The following is a 26,242-nucleotide window of genomic DNA, read 5'->3' on the forward strand; positions in this document are numbered from 1 at the left end:
CTTTCTTTCTGAGATAGTCTCACTATGTCGTTCTGGCTTGCCTGAAACTCTCTAAATAGACCAGGCTGACCTCAAACTAACAGAAATGCCCGCTTCTGCCTCCCAAACACTGGGATTAAAGGTATGTGCCCTTATGCCCGGTTAAATTGCTAAGCTTTTTTTTTCTTAATTGTGAGCATACTGCAAAGCAAGGAGGGACTGGTCACTCTTTTCAAACTCTTTCCCTACCGCAGAAGCTACGAGCCTTAACTTCATCCAAACCAAACGTCATAATTTTACATAAGGCTCTGAATATAAGGTTTCAATAAAGCATTCCTCTACAAGCTGACATCCAATTATGCCAGCACCATTTGTTGAAGATGCTTTCTGTTCTCTACTGTATATGTATATATGTCAGCATGGTAGTCTCTTTACCACTGTTTATTCTCGTCCATGAGCATCTCTTTAGATGTGGGAACACAGCTAAGACAGCCATTGGTAACAGAGGTGGGGTCATTGCTGAGATAAACCTGACTATGTGGCCATTGGAACTGTTTCATGCCTGAAATGGGGAAGACTTGCAGCTTAGGTTTAGAAAACGCCTTGAATTCTACAAACAGAATTTACCATTCTGAGGGGACCTTGGAAGACAAGAATGTTGAAAGAAATATGGGTAATGGAGGCTAGCTCAGGAGATTTCAGAGGCGAGCAATGACTCAATAAGGAATTGGAGAAGAGACATTCATTTGATTTTTGGGGTGTGTGTGTAAAGAATATGGGTTCATTCTACCTATGCACTTAGCACTTGAGGGGCTGACTGGTCCTGAGCCCATTCTCGGGTGGATAAAATTCTCTAGTCGAAGAGAGCAGGACAAAGCGTGGAGCTGAGCCGTGACGCCCCGGGACCTGCCCTCTCCGGCCACACCGCCTGCGGTCGCAGTCCGTCCCCGCCCCGACCGATACTTCCGGACCGGGCGGGCCCTGCGGTAGAGGCAGTTTTGCTGGAGAGATGGCGCTGCTGGGTCCTGCGCTCTTCGCTCGGGTGTCCCGCCTACCCCGCGACCCCGGTCCTCTGAGGGTAAGGCAGGGCGGGGTGGGTGAGGGCTAGGTTCGTTTCTACAAGGCGAAGGGTTCCGGGCTCAAGAAAGTGGGAAGAGCGGGGTTCCCGGGAGCAGGGAGATGGAAAGAACGTGGGTGCCCCAGGACAGGGAAGTGGGGAAAGCCAGGGTTCCCGGGCGCAGGCAGATGAAACAGGGAGTTCAGGGAGGTGAGAGATGCCAGGCAAGGAGAACTGTGCGGTGACAGGGGGTTCCAGGACGTGGGGGAGATGTAAGGAGAGAGGAGAGGGCTCCAGGGACGCAGCGAAGGGAAAGGAGAGAAGCCCGGGTCCCCGGACACAGGGAGATGAGGGGGTGTAGAAACAAAAAACCAAACAAACAGACAAAAAGAGACAGGAACCTTCCATAAAGGAACTTTGATTTGTAACTAAGCCGGGAATGGGACAGAGGTAGGCTGCGTGATCTCTGGATTGTCCAGTGTTAGGATGGAAGATCGGAGGTGATTTTGGAAGGAGTCCTTTGACCTTTTACCCAGTTTTAGCTTTGGCAAGCCTTTAGTGAAAGCTAGCCTGAAGGGCTGAGCTGTCAGTGCGGTGGGTAGGGAAGAGAGTAGGTTAGCAGGTTGGTTTCCTTGCTGAAGAAGCTTCTCCTGAGCAGTGTTAGCCTTTCACAAGCCCCCACCACCACCACATCCCCATGGCAGTGCCTTGTTTTTGTGGGTTATGACAGGAATAACTTCATTTGTATCATGAATTTCACAAAGCAAATGCACATAAAAGATGAAATAAACAAAAGTCAAAACCTTGTGGAAGTTGGTTCTCACCGTCTACCATCGGATCCCAGGATCTGCTTGTCAGGTTTAGGCCCTTCTCCCCCAAATAAACCAGCACAATGTAGTACAGTAATTTGAAAAATTCAAAACTTAAGCCACGTTTAGATTCACTTTCTAGCTGTGTGGAATCCACATCTGTTTCTCTCAAGCTTATATTGTTTCGCTTGTCAATGTTTTCCCACCAAGTCTGCAAGGCAAATAAAATAAAAGTGAAGAAACTGGGGAGGAAAAGGACGTGGAAGAAAAAAAAAGAAGCAGTATTTCAAGACAATCCTTGCCTCTAACTAGGTTAAAACTCAAGCTAAAAAGCAGTATTTCCTTATCCGAGTAGAAAAGTCAGACCGCCGCTTGTTAACCTCATACTCGCTTTGAGAGCGACAGACTGACCTGTAGTGTTGGCTTTAGAAAACTGTGGGGTGGTGTGAAAGACCAGAGTACTGGGGGCAGCGAGGTGGGAAAGACTGGGAGTCCCGGGGTGCAGAGAAGCAAAGAGGGAAAATGGGGGGTCAGACGCAGGACGGAAGGGACCCCTAAAGTGAAGGTGGGAAAGGCCGGGAGTCCCGGGGGAGAATCAAGGAGGGAGAAGGGCGGTTAGAAGCAGGTCAGAAGGGGCTCCAAAAGTGAAGGAGGGAGGAGGTGTGGTTGATTTCTTCAACTCGGGGAACCTTCTGGAAAGTGGTCTGTGCGCTGCTAGCGTTGTGTTTAAAGACAACACAGTCTTGTAAAGACCAACAGAACTCCAGCGTTCCTTTCCGGAGAACTGATCTTTTTGTTCCCTCAGCTATGTTAGGATTGCAGCACCCGGAGTCACAGACCAGAAGCCCAGCAAGTGGGAGGCAGAAGCAGGCGGGTCTCTGTGAGTTCGAGGCCAGGCTGGTTCACACAGTGAGAGACAGCTAGTGCTGCAGAAAAAAAACCCTGTGTCAAAAACAAAACAAAACAAAACAAAGCAAGCAAGCAAACAAACAACTCCTCCCCCAAGATTCTGAGTTAGTAGAGGTGCCTGTCTCCTTGACACAGAGGCTGAAGTTTGAATCCTGTGGGAAAGGAATGACAACATCTGTGGATCGGGAGCTGCCAAGAAACACCATGTTTTTGAGAGTAAAAATGACATTATAGTTCAAACCTTTTGTGTGAGAGAAATGTTTCCATAGCCACAAGCACTATCTGTGAACACTATTTTAGATTGAACCTTGACCTAGGTGGGCCTCAATTCAATCCGATAAATAGCTTGGCCTAGAGCTGTGTCTTTGAGATTAAAAAAGAAAAAAAAATGACCTTGCTCTTAGGTTTTGTTTCATTCTCCAGAGAAAACTTTAATTTAATCATTTGTTTACCATGAAATGTAATTGTTGGGCTCTTTTCAGAGAGACTCCCTGGTTGAAAGGCAAGCATGCATTCAGTATGGAAATAGATTCATTTGTGTTTATGAAGTGATGGTTAGTAACTCATGATCAGGCATTGAAATACCTGTGGTACAAAGAGAGTGGGTGTAACAAAGAACTGGAATCAGAAGGCAGTGCTGTTGTGTCTTGTAGTAAGGTTAAATTTCCTCAGTGAAAGTGTAAAAATTGTTCGTGTTCGTAGACTCCTGCTCATTGGTGCTTACTGCATGACCTTTAGGTTTCGTCTCACAGAGTGAACACGGATGGAGCATGTAACCCGAGTGATTGTGCACAGCACAGGGCCTGGCACAGAGTGAACACGGATGGAGCATGTAACCCGAGTGATTGTGCACAGCATGTAGTCGCGTTGGAAAACTTATCATGTGGTTCCCACCAAACCTGTGTGAGAAGTGATAGTGAGTTACTTGCAGCTCCAACAGACTGAAAACCAGGTGTATTACAATGCGTGGATGAACAAAACTACACACAGGCAGAGACCTGGAGGGGAGGGACCTGGAACTGGCTTTTGAATCAGAGGTCAGATTGTTTCAGGGCAGTGATTTCAACCTAGGGCTGGAGAGGTGGCTCGGGGTAGAGCGTGCTTGCTCTTTCTCTGAGGACTGAAGTGTGTTTTCCCAGCACTCACACTGGGTAGTCAGAACCACCTGTAAATACAGCTCCAGGGGACCTGACACCCACTTCTGTCTTTGATGGGGACCTGTCCTGTCTCAGTTACTATTCTACTGCTGTGAAGAGACACCGTGACCAAGCCAACTCATAAAAGAAAGCGTTTAATTGGGGGCTTGCTTTCAGTTTTAGAGGTTAATCCATTATTATCATGGCAGGGAGCATGGCGGCACACATGGCAGGCATGGTGCTGGAGAGGTAGATGAGAATTCCTCATCTGGGCCCACAGCCAGAGAGAGAGAGAGAGAGAGAGAGAGAGAGAGAGAGAGAGAGAACTTGTCATTGGCTTTTGAAACCACACTTACTCTGACAAAGGCCACACCTCCTAATCCTTATAATCCTTTCAAATAGTTAGTGATGATTAAGCTTTCAAATACATGAGCCTGTAGGGGCCATTCTTATTCAAACCACCACAGCACCTGTACAAATTTGTACATGTTGTCTGAGGTTTATGTCCTGCTTGGTTCCCGCAGTCATTAAATCCCAAAGAAATCACACAGAGGTCTACATAGTTATAAACTGGCCCATTATCTCAGGCTTTTCTTATTAACTAATTCTTATAACTTACACTAGCCCATTATTCTTGTCTGTGTTAGCCACGTGGCTCGGTACCTTTTTCGTCAAGGCAGTCACATCTTGCTTCCTCTGCGGCTGGGTAACCACTCCAGACTGAGACTTCCTTATTCTCCAAATTCTCATTGCCCCACCTCTATTTCCTGCATCCCACCTATACTTCCTGCCTGACTACTGGCCAATCAGTGTTTATTTAACATATAATCGACAGGGTGCAGACCCTTGTCCTACAACATGTACATATAGACACACATAAATTAAAAAGCATAAGATAGTTCCATCCTGAAGAATAGTAGGCATCAACAAGGGGAAGGGCTTTGACCATTCCTGCAAGTTCAAATGATCTGATGCAGTGCAGTTTGTGCCGCAGGATGTGGAAAGAGGTACAAGAGGGTCCTGATCTTGGTCTAAGGACATCGTGGTAAGATCCAGTCCATGTTAGAGCTCGGTGTCCTTGATGTTGGGGATCTTCAGCAGAAATGCTGTCTCTTCCATTCTGAAGAAGACAACCCCCCAAATATCACTGCTTTTTGTTTATTAATTTTAAATGTTTATTTATCTTTATTTCATGTGTATGAATGTCTTAACTTCATGTATGTCTGTGCTCCAGATGCATTCCTGGTGCCTACAGAGGCCAGAAGAGGCCATTGGTTTTGCTATGAGTGGAGTTACTGATGGTTTCAGTCATCTATCAGGTGCTGGGAACCAAACCCAGGCCTTCGACGTCTGTTTATGCTGAACCATCTCTCCAGCCCTTATGTTTAATAGTTTTTGGGGCTGACTTTTGTTGTGCAGTCCAAAGTAGCCTCAGATTCATAGAGATTCTCCTAACACTTTGAGAGTGCTAGGTTTATAGTCACGTGCATCTCGCATCTGCAAGTATCACTTTTTTTGAGTTTAGGGTTTTTTTCTAAGATCTGTTATGCCTGCTGACTAGGCTTCCCAAATCAGGCATACTTACCACCTCGGGATGGGGTTCCAGTGCTACCCAATGAGGCAGCGAGGTCCCAAGAGGAGGTAGGTCATAGTCCCAAGAGGAGGTAGGTCATAGAAGTTTCTGTTTAATGATTATCCTCACAGTTTACCAGACAAATAAAGCAGCCCTGCAGAAACTGTGTGCCTAAGAGCAGAAGGGCGTTTCTAAACAGCCCCGAAATGCCTTAATGTTCTAGGCAAGAGAGTAGCCTGTGGGTGGGTTCAGAATGGAGGAGATTGGTGTAGTGTGAAGAGGTAGCTGTAGGTACTGAGCAACTGTGGCTCCCTTAAAGGACTCAGAGCTTCTCCCGAAGGCTGTGGGGGAGCTGTGGTGACAAAAGTGGAGGCCAATCATCAGCCTTGGCTAACCTTCCCAGAGGGGAGGTGATGCAATGCCAGGAAATGCATGGCCGTGGATGTAGAGACTGGAAGTGGAATACGGTGTTCAGGAGGTTGACTGAGAGGCATAGGGAAGAGTTAGGGGCTGACGGGAAGGAAGGAAGATTGGGCTGCTCGGAGGGGGGGTCATCAGGTGCCATCAACACCATCAAGGGGAAGGAACCGGAAGTCAGAGTAGAAGGGATGACCTAAAGGCGGCATTGGTAACGGTGCAGGATGGTGTTGTGTGGTGATGATGAAGCTCGGTTTTCTCCTAGGCCCCTGAGGTCATGCGGGCAAAGGAAACAGTCACTGTGAGGGCGTGGAGGGTGGAAAGAGTTAATTCTCACTCCTGAAAGTGAGCTGACCCCCTCCCCAACTCTAGTAGTTAAGTTACCTGTGTGGGGATGAGGCATTAGTTTCAAGGGAGGTGCCAGCACTCTGGGGCTGGGCTGGAACGATGGTAGGAAGAAATTCATGAAAGAAAGGGAGGCAGTGAACAGTCTTTTTATCTGGGGAGGGAGGGAGCTCAGCCCTTCTTTCCCTGAGAGTCAGTTTAAAGGGAGATAAGGCAGAGTGAGGGCCCAGAGGACTGACAGTGCTGTGTGAAACTGGTTCCTCTTCACTTTGTGTAGCTCGGGAAGCCATTGGAGCAGTCAAGGAGAAAAGGATTGTGGTCCTTTCCTGAGATCTCTGGAGAGCCACACCGAGAGGGCTGGGGTGAGCAGGTGCTGGAGGCCGGAGACTGTAAAAAGATAACACTGAGACAGCCACCAGCATCTGAACGACGTGGGATATGAGCAGTGGATGGAGGAGAGGCGGTGTGAACCCAGACTCGCTCCCCATTGCTGGAAGGAGGAACCGGTGCTGCCCTTTCCTTTCCACCTGACTTTGAGTCTCCCATTGTAAACACTTGCTTGCCTTAGATATCCTCACCGCAGATCCACAGGCATGCTGGGAGCAGCCCTAACCCCCTTCTACCCGTCAATATCCTACCTCCATTCTATGCCATCCTGTAACATACACCAAGATTTAATATACTGTATATATTTCTCTTAATTTGTTCATCCCTTTCCCCAACATTTAATCTCACCAAGGATAGAATAGTGCTTCTTTTCTTTTTTTGGCCACCGCTATGTTGTCATTGCCTAGAATAAATAAGACCAGGGGTTCTGATTGTTGGTTCAATAATGAGAGTCATGTTACTCTTGGCTGAAGTAATAAGGAGTCAAGAACAGTTGTCTCAAGGAAAGGCAGGAATGAAGACTCCCGTGGAGCACGCTCCCTAATTCGTCTCTTATCATCTTCCTTTCATATGCAGCACTGGGAAACATCTTGGTCTGCGTCTAACTGCACACAGATAAGAGCTGTAATAACCGTAGAAGCACACCCCGCTGTACGGAGTAATGACTTTCTGCAGGACTTTGGTTCATTGCTATGAGATGTGTCATTACTCAGAAATGAAAGTTCTGTTTTGCTCCTGGCAACTGCATGATTTCAGCCTAGCCTTTGGAGCTTGGAGTCCAGCAATGCATTTTCTTGTATGTCCAGGCTAGTTGCTGTGGCAACAAGATGTGAGCTCCCCAGAAGCTCAGCCTCCTGGCACTCTATTATAAGTGACAGAATGGTTAGGGATGTTCAGGTGATACACTCAGTTACAGAGTGTTCTTCACCTAGCCTGTGAAGAGCTGGGGGCCGCAGAGTTTGGGCCATTTAGTTCTTTAGGGTCATGGTTGGCATTCGGGATGCTGGGGCAGTTCTTACTCTCTAAGAACCTTGCTTTCTACACCGGAACATGCAGAAGAGCGGCCCCTCCTGTTAAGAACCGTAGGTGCTTTACTGAAAAGGTTGTCTGGACACTAAAAGGACACGTGGCTGGCACAGACAAGCATGTTCTAGCAACCGGACAAAAATTGCAAGCATCGGTGGAAGTATCATTATACGCAGACAATACAGGGAGTGATTTGGACGCATAAAGATACACATTTTCACATCTTTTGAAATATATATATGGTTGGTCAGTTTTACCAAACGAATGTTATATGACAGTGAGCAATCTGTACAAACTCCTACTTTGGTGTGAATCTAAGTAAGAGTAAATTGTCTCTAAAAATACTCACCCGACACAAACCAGCAGACTCTCAGCCCCTGCCCCTCTCCCTGAAAGAACCGTGGCAGAAGTTCATTGTCTACCGTGTAACTCATAGCCAAGTGGTAAAGGTAGAGTACTTCAAATAAGGTGGTGTCTTCACGAACTGTTTCTGTGTTCCTTGTTTTAGCATGGTTTTCAGCTCAGACCTTTCTGTGTTGTGCGCTTGCACACATGATTCACTTGTTAGATACTTGAATGAAATACCATCTAACGAGTGTGTGGAATACTCAAGCAGTATTACCCTGTGTCCTTGTTAGTCTGCGTCTGATAATTGACTACAATGAGTAGTTTCTCGTGGATTGGTCCAGAAACTTTTGGGTTTGTGTCAACACATAGGAAGATAGCGTCTTCTGAGAAATACAGTGGAGATTCCGTATCGCTGTCTTTGTGCCCTTCTTTTAATATACGACACTTCACCCTGCTGGTATTCAACAGGCATTGCTGAGCAATTGGACAAACTTTGGCATTTGCCTTCAGCTGTGTTGGCACCCTTCTTTCCGTGCTTTATGAATGGCTTTGGCTATTTTGAGCCTGTTGTAGTTCCATATCAATTTTAAGAAAGTCTCATCAACTTTTGTAGAAAGTAAAATAGGATATAATTTGTTTTCAATGGTGGCACTAGAACTCCAGGCCTTGAGCATGCTAGGCAAATGCTCTACCACTGAACTACACCTTTTGCTCCTTCATGCTTGTCTTTGAACAGAATGCCCCTTCTTTACTGTCTACCTAATAAGTGGATAAATTTTTGAAAGTCGAGTAACTAAGAATGTAACATTGTGATCCATGCTGCCAAATTGCTCTCCAGAGAAGCAGGCACCAGAGGGAAAATGTTGACACTTTCGCCTGGTTTTGACTGGCAATTCTACTAAGTTGAAAAGAGTAGTTCAGGTTATAGAAAAGGTAGAGCAAAGGCTAGGCGGTGAAAGTTCTCGGAAAGCTTTAGGAATGCTGCAGCAATAGTAAGTATGGATTTTACTGTTGAAGCTGGTATGAAATAGCTTTAGAAAAGCAAGCTGTGGTCCCCCTACTATGTGACTGGCTTCAAAGACCTGAGTACAGTCCCCAGAACCCATGTAAAACTGGGTCAGGTAGTCCATACAATCCCAGTGTTGGGGATGCTGAGGTAGGAGGACTCCTTCGACATTCTGGCCATCCAGTCTAGCCCAAGCAACAATTTACAGATCAATGATGGGTCCTGTTCCAAAGAACATGGTGGACAACAACTGAGGAACGATACTAAGAGCGGATCTCTGGCACGCACGTGTGCACTCTCTCTCGAATTCATACACACACATACACACACACACACACACACACAGAGGAAAGAGACAGAGGCATTGAAGTGTGTCGTTTTGTCTTTCTGATTCTGGATGTGTCCATGCTTGTAAGGTATGCAGTTTGATTGTGGAAACTTGATCAACAGCCATGATGTTGGTGGTGAAATAGCTGAGACAAATAATTAAATATTGAGCCTTTCAGTCTCACAACTTCCTTGTGAAAATCTATTGCTTGATGAATTTTACAGATTTGAAATTGAGTTTTTCTGAAGTAATCTAACATGTTTAAATATAATTTTTAAAAGATATTTTACATCGACTGCCAGAAGCTTATTTGTGGTGCAAAAAGCAAAACAACACCAAAAATGTCCTCTACAAAAATCTCAAATTTTTCTCACTTCTTTTTGTATTGATGCTAAGGTTTTGTTTAGACAAGGGATCATCTCTCAAATGCTTCAGAGTCCTGAAGGCCCTGTAAATGAAAATGGCCACCCACTGAAAAGGACACACTTAGCCTGTAAGACTGGAGTCTGGACAGACAGCAGAACTCACCACAGGTGGGCGTGGATCAGGGTTGTACCTACTCATGTCGTCTTTGTATGACTTCTGAGTTCTACATGAATTCATCTTGATATTGACTCAGTTTTGAGACCTGATGATAGCTTCATTTGGCCTAAGATTACCAACACATGTATATTTTAGTTAACTTACCTACTCATGTCATCTTTGTATGACTTCTGAGTTCTACGTGAATTCATCTTGATGTTGACTCAAGTTTTGAGACTTGATGATAGCTTCATTTGGCCTAATATTACCAACACATGTATATTTTAGTTAACCTACTTACTTTAGGCTAGCAAAACTCATTAAACAAGTTAGGTATGAATCTCATCTATGGTTTTTAATTCCTTAGGGAAAGGACAAAGACAATACTTTTTCAGAACTGCCGTTGGAGGATAAGTGTGATCACCCCTGGTGCACACACTGGGTGTGATATGGGAGGCTGATGAGTACGGCAGTGGGAGGAGCTGAGCACCGATCTCCCTAAGACAGATTTAGAGCTCAAACTAATAAGTTGACACTTCCAAAATATGAAGACTTTAGGAAGTTTTTAAAAATTCACTATCTTTGGATTTACAAGGAAACCAATGCTAATGAGAAAAAGTATTATTTGTAAGAAGAAAAAAACCCCTCAATTCTAAATAAGCCACATGTAGAAAAATTACAATGCAAGTTTGAAGATCATTCAAGGCCTATTTATGTCTCATCCACTTTTCATAATTCCGAAGGAAGTGGCAGATGCAGGTTTGAGGTCTTAGAGGCACGGTCACACCATGGTCCTGGGAGACCCAGTCCCTTGTGAGTCTCAATAGACAACTTGTGATTAGGCCATGAGGTGGCTGACTTCACGCCCACACACATGCTGTCAGTCATCAGAGGATGGTGTCAATTACAATAGCAAGTCAGTGTTTTCCCAGCAGTGGTAGGAAGGGAATTCCTAAGATTATTATCAATCAGGTCACATGAATTTACTAAGACATGTAATTATGCTTCATTAACACAGTAGGATGGCTATGATCTATCAAAGCCCTTTTACCTTTGTATGCTTCCTTTGCCAGTTACAAGGCTGATAAAATGCTTCTAAATACATTTTAGATGCTTTTATAAACATAATAAATTATCCTTCACAAAGCTTAACATTTCCTCTACAAATTAATCCCCAAACAAATAAAGATTCGCAGTAGAGCCTTGCGAACACTGCAGTGCATTTTCTCATTATTCCCAGATAGTGACAAATTTGCCAGCCCACTTGTGCCAATTTCCTGATTCGTCATCTTAATGGGGTTGTTGTGGAGGTGGATGGAAATTTTAAGCAAATGTGCCGTTTATGGAGAGAAAGATAACTGCAGGTTGCTTGGATCGTTCTGTCACAGCAAAAGGATCCAGAGGGGGGAGGGGGGAGCGAGTGCTGTCAATATGATGATATTGACATAATCTTCAATTATGATGAAGATGAGACATCACCAGATTTGCAGACGACGTTAGGTGATGTTTTTCCCTGATTATGAAATAAGATCATACTTGCTCAGTAGATTTTGGAAAAGAAAAGTTATTTATAACCCCATCCCTTAGTGATAATAACCAAGTACAGGGGTACTCTGAAGCCAGACATGTCTTGGGTTTGAGTCGTCTTCACTTCTTCTTATTTTATTTATTATAGACATTACTTTTTATCTAAGTTTTATTTATACGTTATGTGACTGTATGCCATGTATTAGGGGTGCTCATGCAGAGATGGTTGCTTGGAGTTGGAGTTACAGGCGGTTATGGGCCGAATGATGTTGAGTGCTGGAACTGAACTTAGGTTCTTTGGGAGTACAGTAAATGAACTTAACTACTGAGTAATCTCTCCAGCTTCCTTACTATTATTTTAAAAAGTAGATCATTTGGCCTTTTAGAGTATTAATCTCTTAATCTGCAAAATGAGCATGACAGCAGAATCTTCACTGTAGCTGTTGTCTACAGAATCTACAAGGTAGCTGTTGTCTGCAGGCGGCTACACTGTAGCTGTTGTCTGCAGAATCTACAAGGTAGCTGTTGTCTACAGGCAGCATGGGCAGGTGGCACACAGTTCCTACTTACAGAATCTACAAGGTAGCTGTTGTCTACAGGCAGCATGGGCAGGTGGCACACAGTTCCTACTTACAGAATCTACAAGGTAGCTGTTGTCTGCAGGCCGCTACACTGTAGCTGTTGTCTGCAGAATCTACAAGGTAGCTGTTGTCTACAGGCAGCATGGGCAGGTGGCACACAGTTCCTACTTACAGAATCTACACTGTAGCTGTTGTCTACAGAATCTACAAGGTAGCTGTTGTCTGCAGGTGGCTACACTGTAGCTGTTGTCTGCAGAATCTACAAGGTAGCTGTTGTCTACAGGCAGCTACACTGTAGCTGTTGTCTACAGAATCTACATGGTAGCTGTTGTCTACAGGCGGCTACACTGTAGCTGTTGTCTACAGAATCTACACTGTAGCTATTGTCTGCAGGCGGCTACACTGTAGCTGTTGTCTACAGAATCTACATGGTAGCTGTTGTCTACAGGCGGCTACACTGTAGCTGTTGTCTGTGTCCCAACCATATTTTTATGGAGACCAGGTGGCTTCAGACTTGCTATGCATTTGAAGATCTCCCTGAACTTTTTTATCCTTAAGCCTCCACCTCAGTGGTACCACAAGTGCGCACTATCAAACCCAGTGTTTTGTAAAGTGCTGGGCATTGAATCCAGGGTTTTACACAAACAAGGCAGTACTCTGACAACGGAGCTACCTACATCCTCACCCCCAACACTGATTCTTATTTGTAATTAAGAAGATCATAAATATTGATACAATATATATTAATATAATAGTATATCGACTTAATACCACATCATAAGTGCTGTCTTGTATAAATTCAGTTGAACAACCTTGTTTTAGTCTGCTCAGAATTCCGAATTATTTCTTTGGGGGTAAATTTGTAGATACCATGGGTCAACTGGTTACAGCTATGCATCATGCAGAAAAACTCTAGCAGGCAATGATAGATCTAGAATTTTGATCTTGCCAACAAGGCCTTTCTGATGGGGAAATGTCACATCCCTTTCTGGTGTATTAGTGAATCTTAAGAGAAACTTAGAAGAAAGCTAGAGGAGTGTGCCAGGGTGTTATAGGAGCAGGCTCCAGAGCCTGCCAGCCTGTGTTTGAATTTGGTCCTGCAACTTTGTCAATGTTCATAACCTCTGTGAGTCTTTGCTAGGCGGGGTAAAAGTAATACCTATTTCAAGTCTGGTGATTACATGGTTTGTTATCTAATTGTAGACCATAGTAACTACTAAATGAAATTTGATTTTTCTGTATGTGTTTATTTTTATTTTCTGTTCATTAATGTTTTGCCTGCATGTATGTCTGTGTGAGGGTGTCAGAAACCATGGAATTAGAGTTACAGACAGGTGTAAGATGAGAATTAAACCCAGGTCTTTTGGAAGAGAAACCAGTGCTCTTAACCACTCTAGTCAAACTTAAAGTTTGTTTTTATAATTACAATGTGTGAGAATAGCAGTACTTTTCACAAGTATTTGATATTTAAACTGTGAAATATAAAACTAAGCAAAAGAAATATGTTTAATTTAATTTGAATTATTTATTTACTTCCTTTTAAATATAACTGAAGTAGGAATTTGAAAATAACCATCTTCAGTAATTCAAAGACAGAATGTGGCTTGCATTTAAATTCTTTTCTTTTGGTTAATGGATTGTTCTTGAACTTGTGATCCTCCTGCCTCAACCTCCTGAATGGCCATGTTTACAGGTGTGTGCTGTTTACCTGGATCTTTTTTTTTTCAAGAGAGGGTTTTTCTGTGTAGCCCTGGCTGTTCTGGAACTCAGAGATCAGCCTGCCTCTGTCTCTCAAGTGCTGGGATTACAAGTGTGCACCACCCCTGCCTGGCAAGCTGTATGACTTTTATACTTGAGTGTAAACATCACATCTGCAAAGATAATGCCACCATTTTCTCTAGAGCACTATGCACTGTCTACTGCAACTTCCTTTCTCTAAGTTCTACTGTGTTTATTTTACTAATGAGGACTAACAATGTTCCATGAAAATGCTTTTGTCGGTCTCATTTTATGAATGAGGAAACGGAGACAAAAGGAAGTTTAAAAACTTGCTTATGGTTATATGACTATGGAGTAATTTCTTTTATGTGTTGTTTCTGCCCTAGATTCCATGATTTTTAAATCACCTCATTATAGTACTTAATAATTGTATTCACTTAGTATATTTTATTCAGAAAATTGTTTAAATGCAATAATGATGGATAGTTAGAAGAAGATTTCATCTCTTTTGTAAATATACAGGTATCAACTCAGTTTTTTTCTTTTAGTTTTTCAGTTATGGAACAAAAACACTGTATCAAAGCATTGATGCTCCCCAGTCTAAATTCTTCCAGCCCCGTTTAAAGCCCATGCTACCACCTAATACTTTTCAAGGAAAAGTGGCTTTCATTACCGGAGGAGGCACCGGCCTTGGCAAGGCAATGACAACTTTTCTGTCCAGCCTGGGTGCCCAGTGTGTGATAGCCAGCAGGTAAGTGTCACTTGAGGGTCTGTGAAAAAACCATCTGTGTCACAGTATCAAAAACAGTATTCCAGGGCTATTTGATTTCATCTTATATAAAACATTCTGTAGATTGATTGAAAACATCTTCCTGGAAAGATCCAGTTGCAATTTGAGATGTAAAAATAGTAACCACTGGGAAACTGCTGTTGTTTGCAGTTTTTGTTTTCTGAATATGAAGGTGAAGTTCAAAAGGGCCACATTGAGGTGGTTTTGATTTCTGTTGGGTTTCTTATCTTTCTTACTAATTCAATTGGAGATTAACGATATGCCAAAACAATGGATGCAACCCTAAGGGTTGCTTTAAGATGGACAAGAATTTCAAAATGCATATTTTGGTGAACATAAAACCACACAGGGACAAGTTCTTATGTAGGTATATCCTGGTGCCATCGTTCTATGGACTCTTTGTTTAACTAGGCAAAGATGTGTTTCATTTGTTTAAGTTGTAGAATATTGCTATGTGAAGGTGTGTTTCGTCTGTTTATGCTGTTTTTGTTAACAATGTAAAGATGTGTTACATTTGTTTATGCTGTCTCTGGTAACAATGTAAAGATGTGTTACATTTGTTTATGCTGCATTTGTTAACAATGTAAAGATGTGTTTCATTTGTTTATGCTACATTTGTTTAATTATATAAATATGTGTTATGCTTTCATCTTGCCTGCCTAAGGTGCCTGATTGATCTGAATGGCCAAAAGCTAGACAGAGAAAGGATAGGTAGGGCTGGCAGGTAGAGAGAACAAGTAGGTGGAGAAATCTAGACGAGAGAAAAAGGAGAGAACGAGGGAGAAAGAGAGGGACATGCCCTGGGCCAGAAGCCAGGAAGTCGACAGCCAGCCAGCCATGAACACTGCAGGAAAGTAAGATATACATACAGAGAAGGAAAGAAAGAAAGAGAAAAAGAAAGAAAGAAAGAAAGAAAGAAAGAAAGAAAGAAAGAAAGAAAGAAAGAAAGGAAAGAAAGAAAGAAAGAAGAAAGGAAGGTTAAAAGCCCTGAGGCAAAATGTACATGAAGAGAATGAAGAGAAACAGGTTAAGTTATAAGAGCTAGCAAGAAACCAGCCTAAGCCAGGCTGAGCACTCATAACTAGTAATAAGTCTCCATGTCATGATTTGGGAGCTGGTTGGTGGCCCAAAAGAAAAAGTCTAGTATATCATCTTACTATGAAATCTGGACCTTTAAGAACTTTGCCCAAGTAGTCACCTAAGTGACTGTTAGTATTTCATTGACAGATGTAAATCAGCTAGAACATCCATTATGTTCTTAAGGCAATAGTTTTGAGAGTTTAAAATACCTCTTTAACTTTAATGCTAAACAGTTCACATTCATGGTTTGTGTTTTGTGTTTCTTTCAAGGATATAAGATTGAACGCAGAGTTATCCAAACTCATAAAATTAATCTGAAACCTGTGTGGACTATAACAGCGATAAAGTTCTTTGGTTAAAGAATGAACATAATGATTCTAATCGAGGAAACAATTTAAATGGATAAGTAAGCAGGTGTGACTGCACGTGCTTTAACCCTAGCCCAAGGGAGGTCGAGGCAGGAGGATGAGGAATTCAAGGCCACTGTCTGAAGCGTAGAGAATTGGAGACTGGTCTGGACTTCCTGAGTTCCTGTTTCCAAACCAAACCAAACCAAAACCCTCCACATAATTTGAAATATAAACATGCTAAAGTTAGAACTAGTTCTGTGAATTAGTTTCAGATATATGAAAATTATTTCAACTTAGTTTTAAAAATGAAATCAACTTGATTTTTCTGTAAGTACAATTTTCACACTTTAATAGAAATGCTTTTCTTTAATCTGCCACTTCTCTGTGTTCCTTATCTTAGGAACTTAAAAAGGAAAGTATAATATGAGAGCTTTTTAGAACTCATGAGATGTTCCCTGTGTTTATTTCTAGGAATCTTGATGTTTTGAAAGCTACTGCGGCAGAGATTTCTTCTCAGACTGGGAATAAGGTAGATGGAAAAGCAGCTCTTTAAATCTGATGTGCGGATGATGACGTTTACATGGTTTCTTTGAAGTTCTGGTTTAGGAAGCCTGGAAATGTCTGAGTTCTTTCTTCTGCTCGCATTCATTGTGCAGGTGCACGCAATCCGGTGTGATGTACGGGATCCTGAGATGGTGCGCAACACAGTGCTGGAGCTGATCCAAGTGGCAGGGCTTCCTGATGTAAGCATCATGGGACTGAAGCTTTTCATAGCCCCTGAGAACACCATCAGGACACACAGAGGGAACGAGCTGTTGATGTCAGTGAGAGCCAGGGTGGGAAATGCTGGCTGGGCTTAAAGCAGAGCAAAGGTTAAGTGGATTGCTCTCCCTTCGCCCTACGGGACTACCTAGAGCACACATTTGTAATTGTAGAACAAACTTGATTTCACTTTATTTAATGAGATTATACAATAACAAGAGTAGAGTCATAGCCGATTAATTGGGTTTGCTTTTCCTAATAATGATCCGCGTCTCTCAGTGGAAGAGATTGGCACAGAATGGGGAAGTCATGAGGAAGCCCACATTTCTGCTATCTAGACCGTAGAGGTGATGACTACTTTGCTGTTACTTGATTAGAGAAAAGCTATTTCCTCCCATTGTCTCAAAGAGAATACTTTTCTCTGATAAAAGCTACTTCAGAGAGCCCTGTAGTCCTGAAGTACTGCAGAGCCCAGCAGACTGCTCCCTGGGAGAGAGGGCGTGACCACCAGTGAAGAAGTCCACTACCAAATATTAGAGGACAGTGTAACGTAAAAGGCTTCAATCGGGGGATTTCAGATGTGGGTGGAGGTTGGGATAGGAATTTCCTCTCCATGTAGCCCATGCCAGCCTGAACTTCCTGTGTATCCCAGGCTGGCTCGTCATTTTCTCAGTCCTCTCGTCTCATCTTTCCTGATGCTGTCATTACCAGACTGTACCAGCACAGCCACCTCCAAGACCTCCTATGATTAATGAAGTAAAGTGTAGTGACATTGGACACACTCTTCCCTATATCCATTGTCACTAGAGTCTATGCTAACTTAAAGATAGGACTCAGGGATTCTGAGATTAGGAAATTACAGGTCGTTTCTACAGACTCAAGAAACATAAAACCAAGTGAATCTCATGGGATTGCTTCGTTGCTGACTGGGACATTCAGATATACTTTCTGATGCTTTGCTGTAGTCCGGGGCTGCTTGTTCATTTCCCTGCTGCCCAGACCCGAAATAATCACACAGAAACTGTATTAATTAAAACACGGCTCAGCCTATTAGATCAAAATTCTTATTTACTAACTCTTACATCTTAAATTAACCCATTCCTATTATTTTGTATTTTACCATGAGGCTTGTGGTTTACTGGTAAGGTTCCAGGGCAGGCATCTTTCTCCTTCGTCAGTTACATGGCTTCTCTTTGACTCTGCCTTCTTTTCTCCCCTATCTCTGCTTGGAATTCCTGCCTTGCTCTACTCTGTGCTGCCATAGGCCCAAAGCAGCTTCTTTATTAACTAATGGTAATAAAACACATTTACAGCATACAGAGGGGAATCCGACTTCACTTTTGCTTTATTTATTTTAGGTGGTGATAAACAACGCAGCAGGGAACTTTATTTCTCCCACTGAAAGACTGTCCCCTAATGCTTGGAAGGCCATAACTGACATTGTTCTCAATGGTACAGCCTATGTGACTCTAGAGATTGGGAAGCAGCTCATTAAAGCACAGAAAGGTATGTCTGTCTATTCCCCCTGTGTTCATTGCGCGCATTCCCAGCCGAGTCTGGGCTGAGCCCTGCATCCCTCCAGATGTAAACAGACAGTCTGAACTTGCACACCTCATGGTTGCTATGATCCATGTTTACCAGAGGTTGAGGTGTAAGTCACGAGTGAACGCAGGTTTCAAGGGATCTAGAAACTCTGAGACAGGGGTGACAGCTTCTTCCTGTAGCCCGTGATTAGATCCAGAAATAAGATGCATTTGAGATTGTTTTTCAAAAATGTACCAACAGAGAAAGAGGACGAAGACTCAGGATCATCCCTGGATAGAGGCCTGGTGGAGGGGAAGGGCAGATGTATTTAGAGACCAACAGAGAGTTGGATGTGGACAGAGAAGGGGAGAGAGGAGACAGGAAAGAGTTGTGGGGAAGAGGCTTGACCTGTAACTGGGAAGGCTAGATGTCTTGCGAAGAACAGGGGAATGCCACTGACTCTGTGGTGGGCTGGGAGGTTTGGCGTCTGGGAAGATGCTGTGGGTGGAAGGCAGGCGAAGTCTCGAAACTGCCAGCAGCATGACTTACTAGAGGAAGGCTTTTGACTGGGCTGAATAGTTTTGATGAAGGTGACGTCTTTGAGACGGCAAACTCTGGAGAGACCTAGAACACTGCCAAGAGACTGGATTTAAATGGATGTTATTAGAACATTTTTGTCATAACTGTGAACCAAATCCTTTATTAAAATTTATGACTATATAGAAAGAAAATGTGTAATGCCTGTATATATAAACAAACACAAACACGGGGCGGGGGAGGAAATCCCTAGAGCTAGATATGTGTTTTGTTTACTAGATTCTCACCACGACTTTATGTAGCAGGCCTTGGGAGGTGCACCCTCTGAAGCGTACAGCATTGTGTCTCTGAATAATTTGGGGTCAGAACTTGAAGCTCAGGGCTTTTTTTTCTCAGAGTAGGTAGAGCACACGACCAAGGCCCAGGGCTGTCAGTATGTGTGGAAGAGGATGAGAATGTTATACCTGACTTTTGTCCCCTCTCTGGTTCAGAAACTTTTGTCTGTGAGGTTCAATTTCTTCTCCCCAGTGTAGGTAATTCACAACCTGGCTTGAGCAGGGATGATCAAAGAAACAGAACAGTGAACAGGATTATAGAAAGGCACAGCTTTTTAGAAGATGCTAATAATCTCCATCCTTTCCCCAGCAGCCAGCCCAACCCTCACTCCCCATTTCCACTGTAGCAAAGTGGACGAGATTTAGATGAGGACTTTTGGGACCCTGTCATTTTATTTACAGATTTATTTTTTCCCCTGAGAGATAGACTTGGGAGGAGAGACGGGGCTGTGGATTGACTCTGCATGCCTGCTCTTTTTTTTTGTCTCCCCTGTCTTGTTGGCTATGTGGGTTTCTTTTCTCTCTACTTCCCGATCTCCTCCTTCTGTAGGTCCTCCATGTTTGGTTCTCTCTGTTTCTTTCTGTTTCCACGATCACGTTCTTTCTCTGCTTCATGATCTTTTATCTCTTCCCTTGTTCATCTTCGGGATCCTTGGTTTTCTGACTGACTCACTCCTCATTATTGTCTTTCATTTTAACGCAGACTCCTGTCTATTTTTACCCATCACACTGGATTAAAATTCTATGGGCTTCATTATAAATGTATTAGGTAAGACTTTTTAAAAGTTGGAAGCCCATTTCTATCTTTCCAAGACTCCTGTCAGTGGAGGCAGTGTCCTGACTGTTGGTGTTCTGGGCAGGAGAAGCTTGGTACTGTGGGTCTAACCTGGTACTAGATGAGCAGTTGAGGCTCTCAAGAGCTCATGATCTCAAGCATAGCAATTCGGGTTAGCCTGGATGTTGGTTCATGTGGGAAGCAATGCATGTAATCCTCCACCAAAAATATGTATGTAGTCCAACACCTAGAAAGACCACCTAGGGATGTCATGGGGTAGTCGTCTACTGATGATGAAGGCACCAGCTTTGGGTGCACTGTGGCTTCCTAAGGGGCAGAGAGGGGCACAGCAGGTGGGTGAGGGTCAAGACCAGAGTAGCTGGAGTTGGCAGCACAGCTGCATTGTTGGTAACGTGATAGGGACTGATGTAGCTGCACTGTTGGTAACGTGATAGGGACTGGTGTAGCTGTACTGTTGGTAACATGATAGGGACTGATGTAGCTGCATTGTTGGTAACGTGATAGGGACTGATGTAGCTGCATTGTTGGTAATGTGATAGGGACTGATGTAGCTGCATTGTTGGTAATGTGCCCTTTCACTCCGCAGGAGCCGCATTTCTTGCTATCACTACCATCTATGCTGAGAGCGGATCAGGCTTCGTAGTGCCAAGTTCTTCAGCTAAATCAGGCGTGGAAGCCATGAATAAGTGAGCATTACTGTGTTAATTGTGTTGCTGAAAATAGATCAAAGTTCTCAGGTCTCCGTCCGGAGAAGGTAAAAGAGGCTGATTTGGAGCGACCGTGTTTGATCACATGACCCCGTGCCCCAGGACTGGTTTTACTGGCCTGGACCCCGACCGGTGCTCTCGGACTACCTTAATAGGCACCCTGTAGTTTTCTTTGTTTTTTTTTTTTTTGTTTTTTTCGAGACAGGGTTTCTCTGTGGTTTTGGAGCCTGTCCTGGAACTAGCTCTTGTAGACCAGGCTGGTCTCTAACTCACAGAGATCCACCTGCCTCTGCCTCCCGAGTGCTGGGATTAAAGGCGTGTGCCACCACCGCCCGGCCACCCTGTAGTTTTCTGAAGCTCACTGACCTTTATCTGTTGCAGTCACAGTGTCTTAAGGTGGTCATTATGTCACACACATTCTCCTTTTATAAACCTCTCAGGAGGGAACGTTTTCCTGAGTTTTATACCAAAACCAGTTGCTCTTCTGAGCAATCAATATGCTGTTCTCACCGGCACTGCAAACTCCAAGACTGACCAGGCTTATCATTTTCACAGGGTCATGGTAAGAGGATGCAAATTTGCCATTATATACAACACGCTGAGGGGTTGTGTGTTGAAACTGGGTTTCTTTACACAGCCCCCTGTGCTGGAACTCACTCTCTAGACCAGGCTGGCATCACAGAAATCCACCTGCCTCCCGAGTGCTGAGAGTAAAGGGGTGCCCCACCACGCCTGTCTACATAAAACATCTTAATGTGTTGCTCTTAGCTCCATTTTGGCTCCATTATGCTTCCTCGTCTGCTTTGGCCCGTCCCCCTTTTTCCCTTCTGTCTTCCCCTCCTTGTTTGCATGATTTGTATCTTTTAAGGGAACTTAAATCCTCCTTTTGCAACCATGTTAAGTACATATATGTACAAATGTACACACAAAAAGCATGCCAGTGCCATCTATCAAATATGATCATGTTAAACAATAGACTGTCAAGTGTATTTCTAAACAGGCCACCACAGGTCCTATGTTTGCTCTTGGGATTGTGTTTTGGTTTTAGGGCATTCAAGGTGTTGTTTGAGTCTTATTCCCTTTGAAGTTCAGTTTAACAGTTATGGTAAAGCCTAGTTAAACAAGGCTGTGTTAATCATTTAAACCTGTGTAGTCCATGTCTTCCTCAGGTGATAAACCTGTGCTGCCACCTGCAGACACTGTGATCCCAGTGCATGAGCTGGAAAGAAAAGCCATGGCCTTTGTAAACGTAAGCCGGGGCTGCAGACAGTGGTGAGAATGAGGAGCCCAAAGCTCTCATGCAAACCCAGCTGACTTTGAACTCATAGAAATCCACCTACTTTGTCTCCCGAGTGCTGGGATTAAAGGCCTGTGTCACTATGCCTGGCATATTAGATCTCTTATTGTAATCTGCAGACGGTAGGTGTTGCGACTAAGGGCATTGAGACGTTAAGTGTTAAGTTGTGTAGTAGAGGAGGTAAGGATGCAGCCATGGCCTAGACTCCCAGAGGCCAACAGATGACCAGCGTGACCCTGAGGAAAGGTTCAGTCTTTCTGGCTTTAGTTACCTGGCTATTTGTAACGTTCTTCCCTGTGGGTGTGCGATTCCTGGCAAGCGGTGAATGTGCAGTGTAGTCCTGGGTAGTCTTGTTTGAATACACAACACAGTAGTTTACAGTGTACTTTGTTTAACTTTTAGGAGTCTTGGAGCTCCATGGGGGTAAATATGGAATGCAATTTACTATTTCATCTTCTTTGATCTTTAGGTCTCTTGCAGCTGAGTGGAGTAGATATGGGATGCGATTCAATATAATTCAGCCGGGGCCTATAAAAACCAAAGTAAGTTTTATTTGACATATTATAACACTGTGATTGATTAAAAGAGTTAAACAGTGGTGGATGCATTCTGACTGCTGTGTGGGGACTTTCCAGGGATGCCTGGATCAGAAGCTCTTGTAGGGAAGGAGTGATATATATATATATATATATATATATATATATATATATATATATATATATATATATGTATATATATGTGTATATATGTATATATATGTATATATAGGGGCTGATTTATTGGGAGCTCACCAAGGCCAGATGGACTGTGACTGAAAAAGCATGGGATAAAACCGGACTCTCTGAACATGGCGGACAATGAGGGCTAATGAGAAGCCAAAGACAATGGCACTGGGTTTTGATCCTACTGCATGTACTGGTTTTGTGGGAGCCTAACCAGTCTGGATGTTCACCTTCCTAGACCTGGATGGAGGGGGGAGGACCTTGGACTTCCCACAGGGCAGTGAACCCTGACTGCTCTTCAGACTGGAGAGGGAGGGGAAGAGGAGGGGGACTGAAATGGGAGGCTGGGAGGAGGCGGAAATTTTTTTCAATAAAAAACTATAATATATAATAGTATTAATATTAACATATAACATTATACATAATGTATAATAGTATATAATGTATAAACTATAATATATAATAGTATTAACATTAACATATTATGTATAATGTTATATGTTAATATTAATACTATTATATATTACATATATACACATATATATGTCTAATAAAACTAATGGGAAAATAACGGAAAGACAAAGCACACAGTTCTCATTGCCTCTGTTGCACACTATCCCAGAAGAACTAGAATCCTAAAGTCACAGAGACCTCTCTGCTGCAGTCCAGTGACTAGGAGACTTCATCTGCTTCATGCACTTATTTGCCTTGTATTTCTTTATTATTTTTTAATTTTTGGATTTATTCAGTTTTATTTTATATGCAAGTGTTTGTGTGTGTCGGCCTGCACGTACATCTGTGTACCACTCACATGCTTGGTGCCACAGAGGTCAGAAGAGAACTGTAGTTAGGTTAGGGGTGGCTGTGAACCACCCTGTAGGAGCTTAGATTGTGCCGGGTCCTCTGTAGGAGCAACAAGGGCGTGTATCTGCTGAGCCATCTCTTCGGTCCCTGCATTGAATTTTTTGGGTGCCCCCCGTATACAAAGGTATTGTGAGAGCGTTTGTGTCAGTGCGCTTCCCAAGAAGAGAAGCTTGGACTGGAGACGTGGGGATAGGGGTTATACCCGACGTTAAAAAGAGAAAAAGCTGAAGCCCAGAACTTTCCTGGCAAGATATGATGGAATGTGGACTGCCTTAGCTGGTGCTGGTCTCTGTGGCTTTGCCTTGGGAGACCTGCAGGCTCACCGGGCCCCTCTAGGGGGAGCGCTCTCACCTGTGTTAGGAGAAAATCCATTGCATAGGAATGAGTCTGGAAGAGAAGGAACCATCATTTTTATGAGTCTGTGAACACCGAGCTCACCTTGCCGAGTTCCACACGTCAGGTACAGATAGAGACTCGCCAATGTAATTACTGCTTGCTTTTTCTCAAATGGAGTTGGGGTTAGTAGCTCTTATTTTACCTTTTCTAATAGAGAAGAAAGGAAGTTCTCTTTAAACATTTTATATTTGAATTACTTTTTTTTGAATTTACTCAACGAAATAACAATCCCACTGTCTCCACCGCACAGAGTAATCTCAAAGTTCTTTTGGGTGTATTGTTTGTTCATTTGAGTTTTTAAAAAATAACAAATTTATTTTATGTGTATTGGTGTGAAGGTGTCAGAACCCCTGGAACTGGAGTTACAGTTGTGAGCTGCCATGTGGGTGCTGGGAATTGAACCTGGGTGGTCTGAAAGACCAGCCAGTGCTCTTAACTGCTGAGCCATCTCTCCAGGCCCTGCTCATCGATTTTTAGGAATGACTTGCCGAGATAGGAGAAATGAAAAACTCACATAATTGCATTCTTGATAGATATATTTTTTTTAAAGGGTACATTCAGGTAAAATGACCAATTTTGATAGACAGTAACTGTGGAAGACCTTGGTGACATTCCTTTTACAGCGTCTAAGGTCTGAATAACATGCTACAGTACAAGTTGTATTTTATATAAAATTGAGAAATTAAAGACATCTACACACACGCACACGCACAAACACACACTTGCAGACACACACTAAATAAATTTTTTTTTTATTGCCAAGGGTGCCTTTAGCCGTTTGGACCCAACTGGGAGATTTGAGAAAGAAATGATTGAAAGAATTCCCTGTGGTCGGCTGGGGACTGTGGAGGAACTTGCAAATCTAGCCACTTTCCTGTGCAGTGATTATGCTTCTTGGATTAATGGGGCGGTAAGCATTGCTGCATGTCTTTACTTTCGGGGGTGTGTCAGGAGCCCTATTTTGGAATCAGACCTAATAATGCTAAATATAAATATGATTTAAAAAATATTTAGTTAGCTGTAAATCAGATAAAATATTTATGCATTATTCATCTTAAACATTCCTTCCTTGATATATTAATTTTATTAAGTTCAAGTTTCCTCGGTGGATATTGTTTAAAGATGATGTTTAAATTAGGTCAAATTTTGTGGACAGAGCATTCTAACCATAACAAATAGATTGAGATTATACCTCAGATCTTTTCATTTGAAATTTGAACTTTGGTTGAAGCCACCCAAGAGACTTCATTAATTTAGGGTTTGAGGGTGGATGATGGCTGAGAGAGTTCTCAAAAGGCGTGAAAGGGTTTGTGGTATCTCTTTCATGTCATTAGATTTGATGGCGTGAGAGGGTTTGTGGTATCTCTTTCATGTCATTAGATTTGATGGCGTGAGAGGGTTTGTGGTATCTCTTTCATGTCATTAGATTTGATGGCGTGAGAGGGTTTGTGGTATCTCTTTCATGTCATTAGATTTGATGGCGTGAGATGGTTTCTGGTATCTCTTTCAGGTCATTAGATTTGATGGCGGAGAGGAAGTATTCCTGTCAGGTGAATTCAACTCTCTCAAGAAGGTAATGCCTTTGGTTCATACATGACTACAAGCCAGGATACTGGGCTTTACATTGTGTGTAGAGCCGATAAAATTGACATCTTTCCCTCCCTCAGGTCACCAAGGAGGAGTGGGACGTAATTGAAGGGCTCGTCAGAAAGACAAAAGGCTCCTAGGATGGTTTCGTCTTCACCTGGGACAAGAGGGATACGAAGACGAGGCAGACGGACCACTTGTTTTCAGGGTTCATAGATGTTTGCTTAGATGATTTCTGTAGCTGACCTCTGTAGATTTCTGTAGATGACCTCTGAGCTGCAACTGAGCCCTCATAAACGGTTGGACAGGCATCGAGTGCACGCGATGTGCCAGATCAGGGGCGGTCACTGTGTACTGAAGGATAAAATGGGCAGGGTAGCTTTTCTTTAAAACAAAATGATAGAAACAAAAAGGAGTAAAGATTTCTTTTCTAAAATTATTCTTGTGTCAGTGAGATGGCTCTGTAGGTAAAGGCACTTGCTGCTAAGCCTGATGATCTGGGTTCAATCTCAAGGACCAACATGGTAGGAGAGCACCAGCTCCCCAGAATTATGAACTGACAGCTACTTGTGAACTGAGCATTCTTAAGCACGTGCGCATGTGTGCACACGCATGCACACACACGCATGTGCACGCGCACACACAATGCAAAATCATCTTTCACAGCTTCATCCATATGCATGAATGGTTTTGTTATATTCAATCTCTCCCATTATTCTCTCCCATGGAACCTCTTATTTCTACCTGTCCACTCGTAATTTCAGGGTTGTTTCCATTGGCGTGGGTGGGAGATTATTTCCTTGAACAAGGGGATGTCCATATACCT

At 43.2% G+C, this 26,242-nt stretch overlaps 1 protein-coding gene across 2 annotated transcripts; it reads left to right on the forward strand.

Annotated features, from left to right (window-relative positions):
• Nucleotides 1-931: 931 nt before the first annotated feature.
• On the forward strand, nt 932-25,855 carry Decr1 (2,4-dienoyl-CoA reductase 1). Of its 2 annotated transcripts, none has more exons than XR_012910071.1 (10): nt 932-1,057; nt 14,218-14,420; nt 16,361-16,418; nt 16,546-16,632; nt 18,010-18,157; nt 20,430-20,529; nt 22,317-22,389; nt 24,593-24,748; nt 25,339-25,402; nt 25,497-25,573. XR_012910071.1 is itself a non-coding variant. In XM_075966925.1 (10 exons), the coding sequence occupies exons 1-10, from the start codon at nt 989-991 to the stop codon at nt 25,554-25,556; spliced, it is 1,008 nt and encodes a 335-aa protein (XP_075823040.1). In that variant the 5' UTR covers nt 932-988; the 3' UTR covers nt 25,557-25,855. The 2 variants fall into 2 exon arrangements, 1 of the variants encoding a protein (XP_075823040.1); XM_075966925.1 differs by having other exon boundaries at nt 24,593-24,739; nt 25,340-25,402; nt 25,497-25,855.
• Nucleotides 25,856-26,242: the final 387 nt, after the last annotated feature.

This window comes from Microtus pennsylvanicus, chromosome 3, assembly GCF_037038515.1.
Source record: "Microtus pennsylvanicus isolate mMicPen1 chromosome 3, mMicPen1.hap1, whole genome shotgun sequence".
In the NCBI taxonomy this organism is placed as follows: domain Eukaryota; kingdom Metazoa; phylum Chordata; class Mammalia; order Rodentia; family Cricetidae; genus Microtus; species Microtus pennsylvanicus.

Coding starts and splice junctions, on each gene's coding strand:
- Decr1 (XM_075966925.1), top strand. CDS start 989: ATGGCGCTGCTGGGTCCTGCGCTCTTCGCTCGGGTGTCCCGCCTACCC. Junction 16,633..18,009: donor AAGTGGCAGGGCTTCCTGAT/GTAAGCATCATG, acceptor TATTTATTTTAG/GTGGTGATAAACAACGCAGC. Junction 25,403..25,496: donor AATTCAACTCTCTCAAGAAG/GTAATGCCTTTG, acceptor TCCCTCCCTCAG/GTCACCAAGGAGGAGTGGGA.